This window comes from Hypanus sabinus, chromosome 7 (assembly GCF_030144855.1).
Source record: "Hypanus sabinus isolate sHypSab1 chromosome 7, sHypSab1.hap1, whole genome shotgun sequence".
Lineage (NCBI taxonomy): Eukaryota > Metazoa > Chordata > Chondrichthyes > Myliobatiformes > Dasyatidae > Hypanus > Hypanus sabinus.
Window position 1 is genome coordinate 145,113,530 of NC_082712.1, and position 22,683 is coordinate 145,136,212.

At 40.8% G+C, this 22,683-nt stretch overlaps 1 protein-coding gene across 2 annotated transcripts in view; it reads right to left on the reverse strand.

The window, feature by feature from the left end:
• LOC132397295 (USP6 N-terminal-like protein) overlaps positions 1-22,683 on the reverse strand; it is a 181,046-nt gene that overhangs the window by 103,131 nt on the left and 55,232 nt on the right. For both annotated transcript variants that reach the window (XM_059975884.1, XM_059975883.1), the window contains 4 exons: positions 22,609-22,682; positions 3,178-3,254; positions 2,999-3,038; positions 1,278-1,358 (listed from right to left, as the gene is read on the reverse strand). In XM_059975884.1, coding sequence (XP_059831867.1) covers positions 1,278-1,358; positions 2,999-3,038; positions 3,178-3,254; positions 22,609-22,674 — 264 coding nt within the window. In that variant the 5' untranslated portion in view covers positions 22,675-22,682. The remainder of the gene's footprint in view (positions 1-1,277; positions 1,359-2,998; positions 3,039-3,177; positions 3,255-22,608; position 22,683) is intronic.

A 22,683-nucleotide genomic window follows, 5' to 3' on the forward strand; every position in this document is an offset into this window, starting at 1 on the left:
ATAAGATTAAAAATGATTGGGAAAGAGAACTTAACCTTACTATCCCTATTGAGAATTGGGATAAAATTCTTCAATTAGTGAATACATTATCTATATGTGCTAAACATTCATTAATACAGTTTAAGGTTGTGCATAGGGCTCACATGTCCAAGGATAAATTGACTCATTTTTATTCCTATATAAATCCTATTTGTGACAGATGTCATTCAGAGATAGCGTCTTTAACTCATATGTTCTGGTCCTGTCCGCTTTTGAAAAAATATTGGAAAGACATTTTTGATATTATTTCCATGGTATTGAACATTGATTTACAACCTCATCCTATTACTGCAATTTTTGGTTTACCAATGATGGACTCACTTCATTTATCCTCTTCTGCTTGTCGAATGATTGCATTTCTTACATTAATGGCTAGAAGATCTATTTTGTTGAATTGGAAAGTAATCCTCCTACCGTATTTCATTGGTTTTCTCAAACTATGTTATGTCTAAATTTAGAAAAAAATTAGAAGTGTTGTATTTGATACTTCTATTAAATTTGAAAAGATATGGAGACCATTTATTCAATATTTTCATATGATGTAATATGACCCTGTTCCAAGCCTAATTGTTTTTCCAGTTTTGATTTTACATATGTTGAGAGGATCGGAGTTGACGACACTGATGATTTTGTATCTTTGTTAGATATTATAAACAGCCCTTTTTTTCATTTTTTCTTTTTCCCTTTTTTCTTTTTTGTTTTTTTTTTCTTATTAGTTATTAGATTGTTAGATTAGTTTTTTTGCATAATTTTTTTTCTTTTTCTGTTTTCTGTTTTTTTAAATACATATTATGATATACCTAGGTTTGCCTTGTTTATTGGTTACTTATATAGTCCATGATTTGGGAAGACTCATTTATACTGTAACTATTGCTTATGTATTCTCTCATGTTCAGTTAAAATGTGTATGTTTGTAATCCCATTATCTATGTATCAATCTTATTATGTTGATATTAATAATAATAATAATAAAAAGATTGAGAAAGAAAAGGAAACTGACCAGAGGCAGGAGTCTTATGATATATGAGATTAAGTAAGTATATGCATTTTAAAGCATGAAATCTGGACTCTAAATAATGATAGTGCATTACCAGATATATTTGAATTGTTGCTTACTTTATTGCAATATAAGTCAGTGAACCTTGGATAAATTTGGCATTTTTGATTTCAGAATTCACTGTCTCATAAAATTGCAAATTCTGATTTATTGCACCTGACCTTCAAGTTATTAATTTTACCTTGTCACTGTTTCTGTATTTGTCCCACTTCTTAACCATTTTTACCCATTTGGGTATTCTCTCAATTTCCACATGTTTTTGCTGTAAGACAAAAATAAAAGTGTTATACAAACAAATGTGTGCATAGTTTAGTTACAATTAGCTTTCAGGGCAGTGGCTATATATTTTTTTGTATTTTAATTCATTGCAATAATCAATGCCAAATGATACTGGGTTCAACTTTCTGGACAATGTTGTTATGATTAACAAAAACCATTTAGTTCATTCTATCCCTTCACAAAATTGTGCTTTTTCCTTACAGTATCAAAAGTTTAATAAAAGATTCCAGATTCATACATCCAATTTATGCATCAGTTACTATGAACATCTATTGTTTACTCTTCTAAAGCATATACTATGTTAACTAGCTCTGCAACTACTTTCAAGACTTCTCTTTCCCATTTCCAAAACTTATACCTCCCATAAAGCAGCTTACCAGGTTGAAAAATAAACATCTCATAATTCCTACTTCTAACTGCCTGTGGCTTCTCTCTACATTACTTTCATCATGTGAGCATCATGCTATATCCCAGCAATCACATGTCAATATATATTCAACTTGACTAGAGTTTTTCCTCATGATTTTCTGTTTTTAAGTCTCTTAAATATATATATATATATACATACACACACACACACACTTCAGCTATATGTTTTGACATTTTCATAGCTTTGTAACTGCTATGTATTGATTAAATGTTATGTTTAATAAAATTTCAATATCTTTTAACTTCATCAAAAGCTTTTTCAAAACCATGCAACTGTATATATTAAGAGCCACATTGTCTACTTACTTCTTAAGCTGCAAAAGAATATTAAAAACTCCACTACAGTACAAATACTGTAGTAGAAAACTGCAGAAATCTGCAGCACATATTTTATTTTTCTAATTGCGTGTAAGAAAAACATAGTAGAAACAAAGTTTGCAGTGACTGATATCTTAATGTATTAAAGCAGTACATCAGAATTTATTTTAATACTATTAAAGACATGTCATAATTGTTTAACCCTTTTCTGTCTTGATCCAGACAAAAACTACTGAAATCAGAAGAAATTTAAAAGGAATGTTTTAAAACATTTTTTAAAACTTAGAACACATCAACATTCTGTGAGTGAAGATGCATTTAGAGAAATATCCGCAGTAGATCCTAGCATGGTTTTTAAAATTTACAAACTACTACCAAATTTTATACTTAAATGAAATCTCCCCTCCATGCTCCATTATTCCATTCAACATTCTTGACTGTCTTTATGCAACATTAGTCAATAGATGACCTTGCTTGTTCTGGAGAGATTGTGCAAACTTATATAGACATGCTTCTTGTAGCTTATGATAAAATGGGTAGAGTACATCTTCTTGGTTCTTGTAACACTACCCTGTGACTAGTTGCAGAAAGCAAAAATCCAAGTCATGGGAAAAGTTAACTTATTATTTCAAAGAACTGATCAATAAATCATCATTTTCAACCAAGCTTTGTTTACAGTACTTCAGCAATTAATTTGTGGCAGTGCACAATATACCATTATTACTGCTTAGCACATTTAATTCTACTAAATGGGAACCAAAACTGGGCAGAAATGTCTTTCCATATGTGGCAAAAGGAGCAGTTTTATTAATGGATCAATGGAGATTTGAGCAATATAGTTAACTAATTGTGCTGCAACTGTACAACATATCCTACCTTCTCCTCCACTGCAGTTGGCGTGGGTAGTTCATATTCACTGAAAATATATAAAAACATTGTCATTCTTTTAATAATAGTGGAACAGAAACAATCAACATATAAAATGTATCTGACATTTCTAAAACACAAGATTATCTTCAAATAATCAGTATGCAATGGAAAAAACTACAACTTACTGCAGAAAGCCAAATCTGTCTACAGCTTTATATATATTGAAGTCTTCTGAATCAATTGATGCTCCATCTTGCCTGCCCTGTGAAAAGCAATTAAATATATTTAGTCACAGAAACTATCAGAGACATAACAAGGCTGTTAAAAATAACGAATAATGAAAGGAATTATAGCTGCTTCCAATTCAGAACAAACCAATGGCATGAAATCCTTCTTTAGCTGATGGTGCAAAATAATTGCTGAATCTCAATCCACTACCCTGGAAGACCCCCTTGGGGGCGCCACTGTAGCATAGTGGTAAGCACAACGCTATGACAGCTAGGGGTGTTGGACTTCAATTCCATCACACTCTATAAGGAGTTTGTATGTTCTCCTCATGACTGCATTGGTGTTCTCCAGACAATCCAGTTTCCTCCCATGGGTCCAAAGACATACTAGTTAGTAGGTTAATTGGATATTGTAAAATGTCTTGTGAATAGGCTGGTGTTAAATAGGTGGGTCGCTGGGGGTTGCAGCTCATTGGACAAGAAAGGCCTGTTCCACAGTAAATCTAACTAAATAAAAAAGCATGCACTAACAGCCTTCTCAATGTAATTTTCCTGATTCACCTTGGTGTTCCCAGAAGTCTGAACATTCTTGGATACTTAATTCAATTAAAGACAGCATAAATACAAACAGAGAAGTTATTCAATATGAGCCTTCAGATTCAACTCAAGATAGATATTTGCGTCCATAAACTTTGAGAAATTTGGACTTTTTCTAGTTTCAGGTGATCATCCAGGCCAATAACCTCTCTCAAGTATAGAGTTTTGCAGTCATTTCTTCTCATTTACAGGTATAAACATATTAGTTACATGTCAATTTTATTTATTAACTTAAAAATTATAGTGAATTGTGATATCCATCTGTTCTTTTGTAAAAGTAAGATGCTTTATGACTAGAACTGGTGTGGAGGTTAGCAGCTGCTGGAAGCATGGCTGAAAATGGCATCCATATAGAGTGGATTCCAGTTACTTGGGACACATCAGGACCAGTACATTCTGACCCAATTAAGTGGCTACCCCAATTAGCCGAAGTTTCATGGAAATAGTTAAAAAGGTATAAAAAAAAGACAAACTGAGCGACAAATTTACTTCGAAGTTTGAAATTATCCTTGCAAATGAACCACAGAACAAATAAGAACACTATTAAAACTACACACATACACAATGCTGGTGGAACACAGCAGGCCAGGCAGCATCTATAAGGAGAAGCACTGTCAACGTTTCAGGCTGAGACCCTTCGTCAGGACTCTTAAAACTACCATAGTTTTAAAAAACTGTATTATTTGCTGACAGTTATCAACAGTGGAATTCATCCAGTGTACCGGCACATTCTTTTGATTGACTGTAAATGAACAAAGTCAGCCCAGACACCTAGTGCAGATAAAAGACTGCCTTCATAAAATGCTTTCAATGATTGCATCATCCAAATCTTCATTTTCATTGTAACATTCAAGATGATTGTTGATACCTTCAAATTCTTCATAGTTCCAAATTTGTTGAAGTAGTGAAAACATTACATTTTCATTTCTGGTTGTTTCTGGCATCTCCAAGCCTGAATGTTTGAAACTGAAGAGAGCAAAACAGTTCTGAATTGTCTTACTGTGTATTTCTTGCAATATTCAGTGACAAAATATTCACTGATTTCTGAACACAAACACACACAAGTGATGCTATTTAAAAACTCTTTGCTTTAAGCACACAAGTGCACGTGACTGACACTAGTTAGAAACCGTTCAGCAACAATGCCTTTAAACAACAGTCTCCCAAATAAAGGAAGGGAATCCTGGCTATTTTCTCAATTAGCTTTTGTTCTTTAACAGTTGTCCCAAAGAACAGCTGCCCGATTAAACAATGGCCCATTTAATTGGAATCCACTGTACTGACAACATTGAAGGGTTGGGGAGCCAGAGAAATGATTACTTGCACATGCTAAAGTAAAAGTGTATTCACAAATACTCAGGTCTTTAGGATATGAATGCAAAGTTAAAAAAAATTCTATGAATGAGCACTATGCTGAAGGTCAATTAATATATTTACAAACAAGCTGACAGTGTATAGTGCTCTTGCTTGGGCATTACGAGTGCCAACTTTCTGACAGATTGTTACATTATGTACCCATGAACATCTGTAATGTAATTTCTGCCAGAAACAGTTTGAAAAGGATGCAGCAAAGTACAATATCCAGACATACTTAAGTATGTTGGATAAGCAGATAATAACCTGAGTACAAACATGATTTAGCATCATTGTTACTAAACTCAGTGATGCAGTTAGAGCTATGTGTTAAATTCATACAATGGAGCTTGCATTCACTAACAGGAAGGGCCCCACCAACCGGAGCTATTCAAAGAAAGTATCAACTGCTTGCAGGCTTATTGCTGATTAGATTAGGGAATGTTGGTTGAAGAAAGTTTTCATTTACTCCTTTTCATGATTGCATGTTTTGACAGCCTACACTGACTGATTATGTAAAAACTATGTTTCAGTTTCAAACCAGTGAAAGTCTGTGGCTCTCATATTTGAGTGGCCTGATGATAATTCTACAGCAGCACAGCAGATCTGAAAGCATGAGGAGTGTGTACAGAGAAACAATTTACTTAGACAAGAGAGCAGAAACAGGTGGAAAGGCATAAACCACATACATTGAGGATACTTCAGAATATTTAACTTATGTTCCTCCTTGAGGAATATATGCTTTATTTAGCTGCAATTAATGCAACATATGAGCACATTTCCAGAGATTGTAGAAGTCATGGTAACCAAAGTCTATGCTCCTAGAATTTTATAGGCTGTTGTCTGGGTGATGCACCATCAATAACTCTTGGAGACGGGAGGCGAACGATAGGCTTTTATCAGCAGCAAAAGTGACACCAACATCTTGGAGACCGAGGGAGGAGCAGTGCCTCCAATCGCCTTTATACAGGGGTCTGTGGGAGGAGCCACAGGAGCAGTCAGCAAAGGGGTGCGTCCAGCCAGGAATACACAGTTTACCACATTCACCCCCACTTTGTTTTAAAAGAGAGTCCCCACGGGGCGAAGTTTCTTACAAGTATATTTACAGGTCAAGTCTATCAGGTGGTCAAGTCTGTCGTTGCGATCTACCGTAGCACCGGTGGTGATTGCACTGGTGACAGTGGTTGTGCTGGCTCCGGCCTGACTTGAGGTGCCAGCCAGTTAGGCATCAGTAATCTCTCATGCATGTGCGAGGCGCCCGGTATGGGAGTGTCGTGAGGAGTCTGTGTAGGGCTTGGTGTGCGCGGTGTCTCGTGGGTATATACATCGGTGGGTAAAGGGTTCATAGTCACTGTGGAGTGTTCCGGGTAGGGGTCTGGTGCTCCTGCAGGTGCCAGGTCGCGGACGGAGATAGTGTCCTCCCGCCCATCAGGTAAGACCACGTAGGCATACTGGGGGTTCACATGAAATAGGTGAACCCTCTCGACCATTGGGGAGTATTTATTGCTCCTCTCATGTTTCCAGAGCAGCACTGGCTCTGGGGATGTCAGCCAAGCTGGTAGGGTGGTCCCAGTGGTAGACTTCCTGGGAAAAGAAAAGAGTTGCTCATGAGGGGTGGCATTGCTGGACGTGCATAACAGGGAGCAGGTGGAGTGGAGTGCCTCGGGGAGGACCTCCTGCCAGCGAGAGACCGGCAATCCCTTTGACCTAAGGGCTAAGAGTGTGGCCTTCCACACAGTGGGTTTCTCCCTCTCCACCTGTCCATTCCCCCGGGGATTATTGCTCGTGGTCCTACTAGTGGCAATACCCCTAGCCAGCAGGTACTGGCGCAGCTTGTCACTCATAAACGAGGACCTTCTATCACTGTAGATATAGCAGGGATATCCGAACAGAGTGAAGAGCTGGCGCAGGGCTTTTATGATGGACGTGGCAGTGGTATCGGGGCAGGGGATGGCAAAGGGGAACCGCGAGTACTCGTCGACTAAGTTGAGAAAGTAGACATTGCGGTCGGTGGAGGGAAGGGGGCCCTTAAAGTCGACACTCAGTCGCTCAAAGGGGCGGGTGGACTTGATAAGTTGTGCCTGTTCAGGACGGTAGAAGAGTGGTTTGCACTCAGCGCAGACTTGACAGTCCCTGGTCATCGTCCTGATTTCCTCAAGGGAGTAAGGCAGGTTCTGGGCTTTCACGAAATGGTAAAGTCGGGTGACCCCCGGGTGGCAAAGATCTGCATGGAGGGCATATAGCCGGTCGAGCTGCGCACTGGCACAGGCTCCCTGTGATAGGGCATCAGGGAGCTGATTGAGTCTTCCAGGCTGGTACAGGATGTCATAGTTGTAGGTGGAGAGTTCTATTCTCCACCTCAAAATTTTATCATTTTTGATTTTGCCCTGCTGTTGGTTGCTAAACATGAACGCAACTGAGCGCTGGTCGGTCAGCAAGGTGAACCTTTTGCCAGCGAGATAGTGCCTCCAGTACCTAATAGCTTCCACTGTGGCCTGGGCTTCTTTCTCCACCACGGAGTGCCGAATTTCAGGGCCCTGAAGGGTACGAGAAAAGAATGCTACTGGCCTGCCTGCCTGATTGAGGGTAGCAGCAAGCGCGAAATCGGAGGCGTCACTCTCTACTTGGAAGGGAATGGTCTCGTCCACCGCATGCATCGTTGCTTTGGCAATTTCCCCTTTAATGCGGCTGAAGGCTGCGCAGGCCTCGGCTGAGAGGGGAAATGCGGTGGACGACCAGGGGGCGGGCCTTGTCTGCGTAGTGAGGGACCCATTGGGTGTAATAGGAAAAGAAGCCCAGGCACTGTTTGAGGGCTCGGAGGGTGGTGGGAAGAGGGAGCTCCAACAGGGGGCACATACGGTCAGGGCCAATGACCCCGTTCTTCACGACATACCCAAGGATAGCAAGTCGGGTGGTTCCGAACGCACACTGGTCCCTGTTATAGGTGAGGTTAAGAACTTTGGCCGCTTGGAAAAATCGTTGGAAGTTGGTGTCATGATCCTGCCAGTCATGACCACAGATGGTAATGTTATCCAAATATGGGAACATGGCCTTCAGTTGGCACTGGTCCACCATCTGGTCCATTTCCCTCTGGAAGACAGAGACACGATTCGTGACACCGAAGGGGACGCGCAGGAAGTGATAGAGCCTGCCGCCTGCCTTGGAAGGCAGTGTTGGGGCAGTCCTCTGGGTGGATGGGGAGCTGATGATAAGCGGATTTCAGGTCTATGGTCAAGTACACCTTGTACTGAGCTATCTGATTGACCATATCCGCGATGCGGGGTAGGGGGTATGCGTCAAGCTGCGTGAACCTATTGATGGTCTGGCAAAAGTCCACGGCCATCCTATTTTTCTGCCTGGTCTGAACAACGACCACTTGGGCCCTACAAGGACTTGTGCTTGGCTCAATGATCCCCTCCCTGAGCAGCTGCTGCACCTCCAACTTAATGAAGGCCCTGTCCCTCGTGCTGTACCTCCTGCTTTTAGTTGCCCCAGGTTTACAGTCGGGGGTCAGGTTGGCGAACAGCGGTGGGAGAGGGATCTTGAGGGTGGAGAGGCTGCAAGTGGTGTCAGTAGTGCAGCCGTTGGCATGGTGTTGGGTGTGTGTGCATGGTCAGTAGCAGGGTATATGACGAAGTCCCACAAAACTGAGGATTTCTGACAGTGATTGGTGGGAGGGGCCCATCATACTCCATTGTCACACTTTTCAGGTGGCTCTGGAAGTCGAGCCCCAATAGCACAGGGGCACACAGTTGAGGCATGACCAGTAATACAAAGTTCTGAGATTCTGTGTCCTGCACCACCAATGTCGCTACACAACCCCCCTGGATGTCTGTGGAATGCGATCCAGAAGCCATGGTGACCTTCAGGCTTACTGGCTATGTCACGAGTCCGCAGTGTTGCACTGTGTCTGGGTGAATAAAACTTTCAGTGCTACCCGTGTCAAACAGGCAGCTAGTCCAGTGCCCCTCCACCAGGATGTCCATCATTGACCTTGCGAGCTGGTGTGGTGCGCTTTGGTCACAGGTCACAGAGGCCAGAGTTGCATCACCGTCTAGGTGCCCGGTAAGCACCTGTGGGTCGGGGGCAGGGCAAGGTGGCACCAACAAAGATGGCTGCCCCCATGCCTTGCACGAGGCAGGCAGGCAAGATGGCGGTGACCAAGATGGCTGCCCCCAGGCCTCACACACGGCACTACTCGACCTCGCTTGTGGTTTGGACTTGCAGGCCTTGAAGTGGCCCTTCTTTCCGCAGCTAGAGCAGGTAGCTTCTCGGGCCGGGCAGCGTTTTCGGGGGTGATTTTCGAGTCCGCAGCAGTAACACTGCGCGGACTTGCGATTGGCAGCAGCTGTGGTCGATTCACCAGCAGGTTGCGGGGTCTGCAGCGTCCACGGGGCCGGCAGGAGATCGCGTGCCTGGACAGCATCAGCATCGTGCAGAGTGGCCTCCAGCGTGTCGGCCAGCTCCATCGCCGAATGTAAGGTGAGATTGGCGTGTTCCAGCAGCCGCTGGCGCACGTACACTGACCTGATCCCCGTAACGAAGGCGTCTCTTACTAGCAGCTCCGCATGCTGCTCTGCTGTCTGTCCCCTGCAGTTGCAGGCCCGCATGAGTGTCTGTAGAACCCGGACAAACTCAGCACCCGACTCTCCAGCACGCTGCCGCTGTGTCGTTAAGCGATGTCTTGTGTAGTCGGTGTTCACCGGCCGCAGGCATTGTCTTTTGAGGACGTCCGGTGCCCCTTGGTAGGACGACAGGTCCCTGATCAGGGAGTAGACCCACAGACTGACCCTGGAGAGGAGAATTTTGTGCATCGTTGCAGGCTCGGTCACACAAATCTCTTCCAGGTACGATTGGAAGCATGCAAGCCAGAGTTCAAAAGTGATGCTGGCTTCCGGAGATTGAGGGTCAATATCCAATCTTTTGGGTCATAAAATGCTCTCTATGTTTTAAAATGCTGCTAATAAAATTGATGCATCATCAATAACTCTTGGAGACAGGAGGCGAACAATAGGCTTTTATTAGCAGCAAAAGTGACACCAACATCTTGGAGACTGAGGGAGGAGCAGTGCCTCCAATTACCTTTATACAGGGGTCTATGGGAGAAGCCAGAGGAGCAGTCAGCAAAGGGGCATGTCTAGACAGGTATACACATAGTTTACCACACTGAGCATCTGCAAATTGCTGAATCTGCAACCCATTCCCTGCATTTAAGAGGTGTATAGATGATGTCTCATCTAGGAATGAATCTAGCAAAGCTCCTCACTTCCCTTGACAGAGAAGCATGTGAATTCTAACAGTGCAGTATACCACTGAAAGCATACATTTGACCACAATTTGGATTGCATCCATATGTTAGAATATTTCAGCTAATGCTAATTTGGGTCCTTTTCAAAATACAAATCCAAAAATAGACCAAAATTCGGTATGAAACTTAATTAGGGTGTTCTACATCCAAAACCCAGTTAAAAAAAAAAAGGTCTAAAAGATTCACTGCAGTGTCTAACACTTTGCTGTGTACTATTCACAGAAGGGTCTCTGGTAGTCATACAGAACCAATTCATGCTATGACTGCATTAGCTGCCACAAAAGCTGTAGATGAGAGGAAGGCGGTGTGCATTGGGAACTATTATTAGAAGGCTGGTTTTAAAGTTGATAGTATATTATGCATTCAGCGCCTGCTTCCTCCACGCAGCTGGGTTAGAAGAGTGGATGCTGAACAGGGACATTTCCTGATAGCATTCTTCCTCCTGATCCTCTTACAACTGGAGATTTTTGAGCTCTGCTTCTTAGCCCCAACATTCTGTGGTTTCTAATGTCTCTTCCTCGTGCATCAGTGTTTGCTTTCAACTGGCAAGGCTGTGTTTTATGCAGCTCAAGACAAGTAAGTCTCCACATCTACACTGCAAGAACTACAAGCTGCTCTGGATTGATGCAGGCAACAAAATCTTATCTTCACATGTTGGAGTGTTTTCCATTGTTACCTTGTTACAGTTAAACTCCAATAATTCAAAAAATGAGATTACTTAGGTTACGAGCCCACAAAAGTATGCAAAAATTTGTTTTTTAAAAAATCATGGAATATAGTATAAAATTAAAGCACATCAGTTTCCCAACTTCTGCATATTTATATAACTTAATCTTTGACCAGCAGTGCAAATTAATAATTGTTCAGTTCCCAATCATTTAAATCTAATTCTGCAGTCCAAGATCCATCATTCTTAGTTCTTGAGCTGTTTAGTTCTTATTCATTTATTTGTGAGCTGTGAATTCAGCTGACAACAATGACATTCATTGCCTTTGAACTTAGTTTGGAAAGGCATTTCAAATGGGAACTAAAAGTTAACCACATATGGCATAATATCTAAACTATATTAGGTAAGCTTAGATACCTAATGAATCTTAAGTATGCAGATCTCATTCCCTAAACGATATTTGTCTATCAGATGAGCTTTTAAAACCATCCAGTGTTTACATCCATATCATTACTGACAGCGATGTTTTAAAATTCCACATGTATTTAATTAGCCGAATATAAGTTCACCAGCTGCTCTCGTATGATTTGAGCTCATATTGCTAAATCAAAATTCCAGCAATGACTACAACAGTCATTTAGCCAGTGGACTCATGGGTTAAAATGCAATTATTTCTTGATCTGATGGGCTCTAAGAATATAATTTAGAATTGTGGTCGCCAACCCATTGATTGCGATCGACTAGTTGATCTTGGAGACTTTCCCAGTAGATCCCAAAAAAGAATGAAAAATAAATGCACAGATACTGTTGAGAGATTGTTTCTGGGTTGTGGGATTTTAGTTCTGTTCTTTCTGCCCAGTGTGCATGCGTGTAGCTCCCCTGCGCTACACAGTGTAATTCAGTGGTCCCCAACCATCGGGCTGGGAGGAAACAATACGAGTCAGCTGCACCTTTCCTCACACCCTCTCACACCCACTGTTGAACTTGAACCCACGCGAGGTCATCAATCACCTAACCGCAGTAACACCCTTGAGCCAGGGAACACTGGTTGGCCTCAGGTGGCCAGCGGGAAGTGCCGTCGCTACTGGCCTGGAGCGCTGCCTCTAAACCTGTTTAGCACACTAAGTGTTCGTGGGGAACCCGGTGCTAAAATATTCGCAGACGACCTAATTAGGGCTCAGCATTTCGTAAGTATCAGAGCAGCTACCTCGCTGAGATCTACTGAAACAAATATCTGTCGGGCTGATAGATCCTACAGGGGGGAGGGTGCGGGCACACATCCTGTCACACTCCTCGCTCGGTCGCTCACTTTCTCCGGACTGCGACCGCCGCGGCCCCGGCTCAGGGACCTCTGGCCCTGACATTGTCCTCTCACCTGACCCACAACCAACCGCACCTGGCTAAGGCATCTGGTGGCGGGTGGGCAGGAGGCTGGAGCTCAGACCCAGACGCTGTCTAATGAGGCAATGAAGCCCTCAAAACTGCTTCGGTACCTTGAGTCCAAGTGCCCTGCACTTAATTACAAACCCATTGAGTTTTGTGAGAGGAAAAAACGTGAGCAGCGTGGGACAGAAGCTAAGTGCCGAGAGCCGCGAAAACTAAATTGCAGAATAGACTGGACATAAAGAACCTGCTTCAAGTACTGCTGTATTCCGGTCATGTTTAGCACCACCGCTGCCCCCGCCCCCAAATCGGCCGGTCTGCAAGAATATTGTTAATATTAGACCGGTCCGCAGTGCAAAAAAAGGGTGGGTACCCCTGGTGTTCATACATTATTTCTACTTCTGGGTTGCGGGGATTTACTTCTGGTCTTTTCTGCCCTGATGAGCATGCGTGTAAAAAATTGATCTGGGGTTGATCTTGCCTTGAACTAAGGCCGACGTAGGGGATCTTGGGCTTAAAATGGTTGTTGACTACTAATTTAGAACAACAGATTCAAATTTAACATTCTGAAAAGAATCTAATTTAATCCATAACAATACAATTAATATTTATTTTATAAGTGGGCCTGAATTTGATAAAGACTCTGATGCTGTGAATTGTTAAAGCCTGTAAATTTTGATAATATAGAAATGTTCAGTGCAAAAAATTCACATCAATGGAACTACCTGTCAAATGGTAATGAAAATATTGAAAAGCAAGATATGAACCAGCTGGAAAAAGTGAATTTCTGAAAGGACTGTACAGTTTCTTCATTTGCTTTAATCATACCTTATTTGGAAATAAGTGTATACAACAGTGGTATGAAATATTTGGATTGGTCCAACTTCTATTTGCAGCAAGCTTGATTTCAACTTTTAAATATAACTTATACTGCTTCCATATACCATTCAGTATCGTATTAGAAAATACCTTTAAACAAGATTACTCATATTTTGCTTTAATAAGATTTTTTTAAGCATTAATTTTTGGAATGATGATCTGTGTGAGGACAGCAAATTAGATTCCTTTTTTTATGCTTCAGTACTGACTGTGGAATGCAGAACTTAAATCATTCATGGCAGCTGTTTAAGCTAATACATTTCAACAAATTTGAGAATACAATAGCTTTTATATTGATAAAAATACTATACGCTTATCACTGAAGTAATCTAACCATGCTCACAAATGTTTTGAACAACAGCTTCACATTGATGAATATTGTTCAATTTCTTCATGTGATCATACAGTGCACTGGAAGGTAGTCAGTCAATTATTGTAGAGATGGTGAGAACTGAACTAAATAAACTTTAGAAGACACCAAATGTTTTAGAGCTTGTGTTCATTCTTCACTGAAGACAAACAATAACTTTCACATGTATTCACTGAGGAAAGCATTTACATCTTTACCTCAGATACACATGTAGCTACAGAGATATTCCGCTGTATTTTCCATCTTTGAAGAACGATTTGTGTATGTGAGGCTTAGTTAATTGACTTTCTCTGACTCTTTGGACTTCTTAATTATGTTGAGTCTTTGGTATTCTAGTCATTTCTTGATCTGAATAAATGTGTGACATCCCGACTCAACTTGATTTTCAATCACAAATACAAGAAGGTTGGAAGTACAAGCGGTAGATAATGGAACCCTCCCCCCCTCATCATTACACATTCCTATTTCCCTCTCTCAACTTTTTCCTCACCCTTCTCTGGTGCTCCTCCTCCTTCCCTTACATGGTTTTCTACCCTCTCTTATCAGATTCTCCCTCCTCCAGCCCAATATCTCTTCCACTAACTAATTTCCCAGCTCTTTACTTCACATTCTTCCTCTCTCCCGGTTTCACATATCACCCAGCACCTTGTACTTTTCCTCCCGTCCCTCCACCTTCTTATCCTGACTTGCCATCTTTTTTTTTTCCCAGTCCAGATGAAGGGTCTCAGCCTGAAAAATTGCCTGTTTATTCCTTTCCATAGATGCTGCCTGACCTGCTGTGTTCCTCCAGCATTTTGTTTGTCAACTGCTTTTGACGTGTGTTTCCTCTTCATATTCTTCTAGAATAGACTTAATGACACTAATGTCTTCAATATATCCTAGTATGCCTCTTGCTGCAAACAATTCAATAACATGGGTATCCTGTCATGACCTTTCTTCAGATTTGTACAGGATATCACTTAGTGCTGCACACTAATGCTATTTAATTGGCATTCTGCATGTCATGCTTGCCTGTCATTCTTGGTAGTGTCATATTCTTTTGCCTCTTCCCAATGAGTTGTTAGCATTAGAGTCATGATTTTGCTTTTGTTTCAGATATTGTCCCTTCATCCTTTTCAAAGTTGAGGTGCAGTAAACTGAAACATATTTGGAGTCTTTGATGCAGCTTCGGTTCTGCTGACATTTATCTTGTGGTATTATACAATACTTGGAAATTAACTAAACAATGATTCATGCAAAATTCAAACAACCTTGGAAAATTTAACTCCTCAAAGTTTTTTCAGGATGAATGGATTAGCTCCACTGCAAGAGGCTAGATGGTATGCAGGTGTTAACATATTGATATTGTCTTCTGCATAAGGTTTTCAAACAGATATATCCTGAAGAAGCTAATCATCAGACACTAATTCATTTGATTGATCATGAATTGCAAAATCAACCTCAACTTTCCAATATACATTTTGTGTAGTGTGCGATCCCGTGGGCCAAATTTAGAATGAGCATCAAATAGGACTAAGAAATAATCATGACTTTTCTGTCAGAAACTTGACATGAATTCTCTGAAATGATCATGCAAGCAACCCCCATGCTTGAAGGACCATGGTGGATGGTTCTGCTTACACTCTTGATAGATTATCTGTACCAACACTAAATATTTCAGCTGTACATCAACAAAAGTGCAGCTATTGAAGTTTCTGGCAATTACCTACATACTGTAATTACTATGCAGTAGGTTAGGAGTGTAATTAGTTCAATCCCTGAAGAGTATTATTTCTATACAAACAGAAAATGCTGGGAACATTCAGCAGGTCTGGTGGCATCTGGGCAAGAGAAACAAAATTAAAGTTTCAAGTCTGATACTCTTCTTCAGGTTCTTTGTCTCTGGCCTTAAATATTAACAGTTTTGCAAGATTTAGCTGACCTACTGAGTATCTCAAGTATTTCCTGTTTTTATTTTGGATTTCTAGCAAATGCAGCTTTACTAACTTTCAACTACCTTTCTTCGTTGCATCACCTGTTTTGTAGCCATGACTAGAAAAATCATGATTTACTATTAAGTGTAAGGTAAATATTCTTTTCTCAGTGCCCATGTCAGAGTCACCATTTCATATTCAGGATAAAAACATCAGTGATTGATATTTTTATGGGAGAACAATAAAACAGAAGGACTTACCAATTTTAGATATTAATAAGAGTTTGTGATCTTTCTAGTGGAAACTAATAAAATATTAATTTATTTAAAAACTGATGCCTTGAGGATTTTTATTTTCTATATGTGCACTTTTATTTAAAATCTGCAATACAAATGCTTATCTTGGATGTGATTTGACTAACACGTGCATCCACTCCCTAGCTTGAGTCAAAAATAAAATTAATTGTCTTGCTAGCGTCAAATTTCACCGATATTTTCATGCTTATGCTCTACCTGTGCAATTTATATGGTCCATGTTACCCTCTTCCCATCTACTGGATTTTTTTTCTAAGCATCATTGTTAAATCTGATAAAAATCATGAGTAATACTGAAGCAAACACGATAGCGATCGGAATCAGGTTTATCATCACCACCATGTCATGACATTTGTTAACTTAACAGCAGCAGTTCAATGCAATACATAATACAGAAAAAAGTAAAAATAAGCAAGTCAATACAGTATATGTATATTGAATAGATTAAAAGTCCTGTAAAAACAGAAATGATATTTATTTTAAAAAGTGAGATAGTGTTCAGGGGTTCAATATCCATTTAGGAATTGGATGGCAGAGGGGAAGAAGCTGTTATGGAATCACTGAGGGTGTGCCTTCAGGCTTCTGTACCTCCTCCCTGATGGTAACAATGAGAAAAGGGCAAGCTCCGGGTTTTGGGAATCCTTAATAATGGATGCTGCCTTTCTGAGACACCACTCCTTGTAGGTGTCCTCCGTACTTTGTAGGCTGGTACCCCAGATGGAGCTGACTCAATTTACAACCCTCTGCAGCTTCTTTCGGTTCTGTACAGAAGCCCCTCCCTCCCCCATACCAGACAGTATTGCAGCCTGTCAGAATGCTCTCCACAGTACATCTATAGAAGTTTTTCCAGTGTTTTTGTTAACATACCAAATCTCTTCAAACTCCTAATGAAGTATAGTCACTGTCTTGCCTTCTTTATAGTTGCATTGATAAGTTGGGACTAGGTTAGGTCCTCAGAGATCTTGAAACCTAGGAACTTAAAACTGCTTACTCCCTCCACTTCTAATCCCTCTATGAGGATTGGTATGTGTTCCTTCATCTTAGCCTTCTTGAAGTCCACACTCAGCGCTTTTGTCTTAATGACAATGAGTGCAAGGTTGTTGCTGCGACACCACTCCACTAGTTGGTATACCTCATTCCTGTACGCACTCTCGTCACCACCTGAGATTCCATCATCAATGGTTGTATTGTCAGCAAATTTATAGATGGTATTTGAGCTATGCAAAGCCACACAGTCATGAATATAGAGAGAGTAGAGCAGTGGGCTAACCACACACCTGAGGTGCACCAGCGAGGAAACATTATCATCAATCCGCACCGATTGTGTTTTTCCGGTTAGGAAGTCAAGGATCCAATTGCAGAGGGAGGTACAGAGCATTAGGTTTTGTAACTTATCAATCTGTATTGTGGGAATAATAGTGTTAAATGCTGAGCTAAAGTCGATGAACAGCATCCTGACTTAGGTATTTGTAATGTCCAGGTAGTCTAAGGCCTTGTGAAGAGCCACTGAGATTGCATCTGCCATTGACCTATTATGGCAACAGGCAAATTGCAGTGCGTCTCAGTTCTTGCTGAGGTTGACCAACCTCTCAAAGCATTTTATCACGGTAGTTGTGAGTGCTATTGGGCAAAAGTCATTAAGGCAGCTCACATTATTCTTCTTAGGCACTGGTATAATGTTGTCTTTTTGAAGCAAGTGGGAACTTCCACCCACAGCAGTGGGAGGTTGAAAATGTCCTTGAATATTCCCACCAGTTGATTAGCAATAGGGATCATAGATATGCTAAGTTTTCTGGTCTCCTTACCTTTGCAATTACTTGGGTTTTGTTCTTGATAATTTGCTGCCATCCACTTAGAAAAAGAAATTACTTGTTTGCAGAAAAGCACATTTACCTTATTTGAATAATATTGCAATAACCTATTCATTTGAGAAACTCAAAATTCAAAAACTGTCTCTATCATTTAGTAGTAGTAGTAACAAGAAGGCAATGACTCATGTTGGTGGGATCTTGCCAGATGTCAACTGGAAAAAAGGTTGATGAGGAATTAACCGCATGCAGTAATCTTATGTAAAAATAAATATTTTTATGCACATTTAGGGTGAAGTAATGTTGATTCTATTTATCTGCATTTAACTACACAAAGGCCTGCAGGATGCCTAAGTGAAGACATGGTTCCTAAAAATTATCAAACAACAGAATTCAAAAACTGACCTTTCACCCCTGACCCCCACACCCTTGATCATACTGGCTTATTCAGTACCTATGAATACTAATTCCACTTTCTTGCATTCAACCTTCTATGCATGGCATTTTAGGTGTTCATCTAATCACTTCAGATTCAGATTCAGTTTATTGTCATTTAGAACCCACAAATGTAATGCAGTTAAAAAATGAGACAACGTTCCTCCAGAATGATATCACAAAAGAATATGACAAAACAGACTACACCAGAAAATCCACATAACGTTTGGCAATCTCCAATCCAGAGTCCGGAGAGGCTGCTGCGTATTAATATCGCGCTACCGTTTTAGCGCGTTCCCCAGAAAGGAGCTCCAAATCCACCAAACAAGACCAAAAACTAAAGCTACAAGACCTGCACAAAACCACATAATTACAAAATATAGTTACAACAGTGCCAACAATAGCATAATTGATAAAAAAAAACAGACCATGGGCACAGTAAAAATACTCCAAAGATGTTAAAGGACGATAAGTTCAAAAGAAACCACCATACAGTTTCCACAAGTCCCCAGGGTCCCGACAGACTCGCCATCCCACGCCAACAGCAGAAGGGAATACCCCCGCTATGGACTTCCATGCCGCCGCCCGACTCAGCCTTGCAGACGCAGTACACAGTGAAAGCTCCATCGAACCCAGCCTCGCAGATGCAACACACACTGAAAGCGACCTGACGAATCCGTCGAACCTCCGAGCTGATGACCATCTCCTCTGGCACAGCTTCTCTGAGCACCATCCTCTGCCGAGTGTATTAAAACGGCCCCATCAACGGCCATCGGCAATGCGACCCCAAGGACTGGGGGCTTGTTCTTCCCAGCAGAGTCCTGGACCTCACAGCAGCAGCAGCAATGAAGGTGGTCTTCCTGGAGATTTCCCGATGTTCCTCCGTGCTCCCACATCAGTTTTCAATCGATTATGATTGTGCACAGCACCCCACTTCACAAATAACAGATAATCAGCTCTGGAGTGGCCGCTGCAAGCTGCGTCACACCGCCATCTTGGATTCACATTTAACACTTATTAAATGCTATGAGAGTAACTTCTTCCACCATAATTTCCCTGGTGTATTCTGCATTTCAATCTGTCTTTAATGGTGGAGTGAGTAAATGTTTAAGGTGGATGGTGTTCCAATCAAATGGGTTGCTTTATCCTGAACAGTATTGAGCTTCTTCAGTGTTGTTTGATCTGCATGCATCCAGGTATATGAAGAACGTTCCATCACGCTCCTGCTTCGCAGATGCCAGACAGGCTCTGGTGTGTCAGGATGTGCATCACTTATTGTACGATATCTAATTACTGATATATTCTTGAAGTCATCACCGTATTTATGTGTCTGGTCCTGCTGAATTTTTGATCAATGGTAACTTCCAGGATATTGATAAATTGGTTTTGTGAAGTTAATATTAATGAAAAACAAATACAGACTGGATAACTAGTTTGCAGACGAACAACACTGTTTATCTTCAGGCATGATTCCAAACTTCTATACATACACCACTTTAATTTCCTATCCAGCGATCATGCTCCATTTTTGTTCTCATAAACCATTCCAACATTACCTAAAGTGGGTTTGAAGAAAACTGCATCACCTTACAAACCATAGACTCTGTTACAAAGAAGAACAAAGCACAATACAGCCTTAATAACATGAAGATGACCAGTTTCAAAGAGCCTCTTTGTCATCCTTTGTAAGTCACATTTTAGGCATTGTTTTTTTTATCTCTGCTGGTAATTTCAGACAACAAATACCCTGCCAGACCTACTTTATCACAGATTATATACCAATGTCTACACCACTATTTTTCATCCTATTTCATCACTTTTTCTGTTAATCACTCCTGTCATGCACCCTGTACCCTTCATTTCTTTAGATTCCGTCTGCTTCTTTCCCTGCATCTAAAACTTCATTTTATTTCTATTTTTTTCTCAGATTTCATGAGAGGTTATTGATTTGATACCTTAATATTGGTTCTTGCTCCACAGATACATTGTAACATAGTGACATCTTCTACCAATTATTGGTTTATATCATAGGAAAATCAATTTTGGCCTCAACAAACATCTGGTTTAAAATCCCAGCTGAAAGATCTACCGATTCACAGAATTTGGGTATTAATCTGAGATTAAATCCTGGAGCAACATTAAGTACAGAACATGGCCAACTCAGTGAAAGCTTACTCAAGAGGGCAGTCCATAACTGTAGCAGCCATATAAATGGACACACTGAGACCTGCATCAAATCAACAAGATAAACCTGTGACGTGATGACATTTACAACTCAAAAAATGAAGGCACCTTTAAAAACACCTAGCTCACTTCTTGCCTATTATAGGTGGACTTGGCATCACTGCAGTAAAGCATTCTTATGTTTAATTGGTAAAACAAGAGAACATTGTGGATTAAAGCAAACTGTGAACACAGTATGATAGCAACTTTATAAAAACCAGTATTCTTTTTTCTAGCACAAACACACGAAAATCTGCAGAAGCTGGAAATTCAAACAACACACACAAAATGCTGGTGGAACACAGCAGGCCAGGCAGCATCTATAAGGAGAAGCACTGTCGACGTTTTGGGCTGAGACCCTTCATCAGGACTTTTAATCTTTTTTCTATTTAGTCACAATAAGTTTGCATTCTGTACATCTTTTAAATGGTTCCAAATAAGCTGCACTCGCTGTCTTCAAAAGAAGGGATGCCTATAAGGACCACTTCACCCCAAACTAAATTTTATAAGTATGTTGCAAACATTCTCATTCCCTAAGGTCAGGGAGGCCAGCCTATGTTGCAAACACCAAATGATTATTTAAATGTAATATCATTATGGAATTCCTTCATGGTAGACCGCCAAAGTACGTCCTCTACGGAGAATTTGCAACAGGCAAGAGGAAGCTGGGTAGACCCCAGCTTCACTTCAAGGACCTCTGCAAGCATGACATGAAAGCCTTAAAAGTCAACAGAGTGCTGGGAGGATACAGCAGATAACTGCAACAAATGGCGAGGGACTCTTCAGCAACATCTAGAGCAAGGCGAAAGAGTGATCCTGAGTCAGTTTGAGGAGCGGAGAGCTAAACGGAGTCCACAGCGGACAGCAGACAACAATTCCACGATGCCCTACACCTGTAGCAACTGTGGTAGAGCCTGTCGTTCCAGGATCGGCCTCAATAGCCACAGTTGACGCTGCTCAACAAACCAGTGACTACAAGAGGCACAGTACCCATGGTCGACCATGACCGACGGAAGCTACATACATATGAAATTAAATCAGCACTTTACTTTTATGTGCAATATACAGATGGGCTGTTCATTTATCAACTAAACACTGTAGTTACACTTTAAAACTTAAAATAGTTTGCAAGTGTTATAAAGGTGCAATGTATGAATATGTAATTTGTAGCCTGGGGGATAAAACACACGCAGGAGAACAAATACTTTTTCGGGTCTTAAATCCCTTTATCTGTTTTTGATGTTTTATTGCAGAAAGAGGGTATCCAAATAAATTTTAAAAACCGTTCCCGCTATTACAATCTCAATTTAAATTTGGAACACACCCTTGTTACGTATGCAGTATGAAAATAACTAAAACAAAGTATACAAAACCAATACAGTAGTAGCAATTATTTGGCACACATGTGCTTAACTTCCAAACACATAAAGGCTAGACCTTGAAATGAGTTCTCCTCGCTCATGCCAGTAGGCTGATTAAGGAACTTTGCAATCACACAATCCAGCGCTGATCAATATACTCACAAAAATCTATTCTCCCCAAACCTGGGAAAAACATTTGCACATCGTCCTTTCTAGAACATGGCAACGGTTCGTTCTACTCCACCCATATAAAATGACATCACCATTTTCTCTTAAAGGCACAGGCAGCTATTATAGCATTTCCAAGATAAGTGCGCGTTAACAATTAAAAATGATATTCAAAAACACAGTGTCAAGGTAGCATGGTCTTGCTAACAGAGCTCTGGAATTGTAAAAACAGCTGGACTTCAGGCATGTACGCTTGTCTCATTTTTCCACATCATTTATTTTCTCCCTGCCGATGTCCTTCATCTCTTTGAGGTTCATAGGCTTCTTAACTTTTCTTATCGACTCATTTGTCCCTGCACATCCACATCAGGTAAAGCTCCCAACAGTTCCCACTGTTATTTGTTGACAGTAGACGGGTGGAAGTGAATAAGCACTGTATAATACATTATTTTCCTGATTTTAAGGAATTTAAAATACAGGAGATTCAAATAACTGTGATTTTCCCAATATTAAACATATACCAATTTCACAAGTATCTAGTTTACATAAAGACAATATTAACTTGTAGAGCAGCAATTTCCTTTGTCTAAATATCTGAATTGTACAGTACCTTGTTGTAATTAGAAATTATTTCAGCCCGTTCTTCTGCAATTAATGCCTCCAAATCTTTCTTCATGTCAAAAGC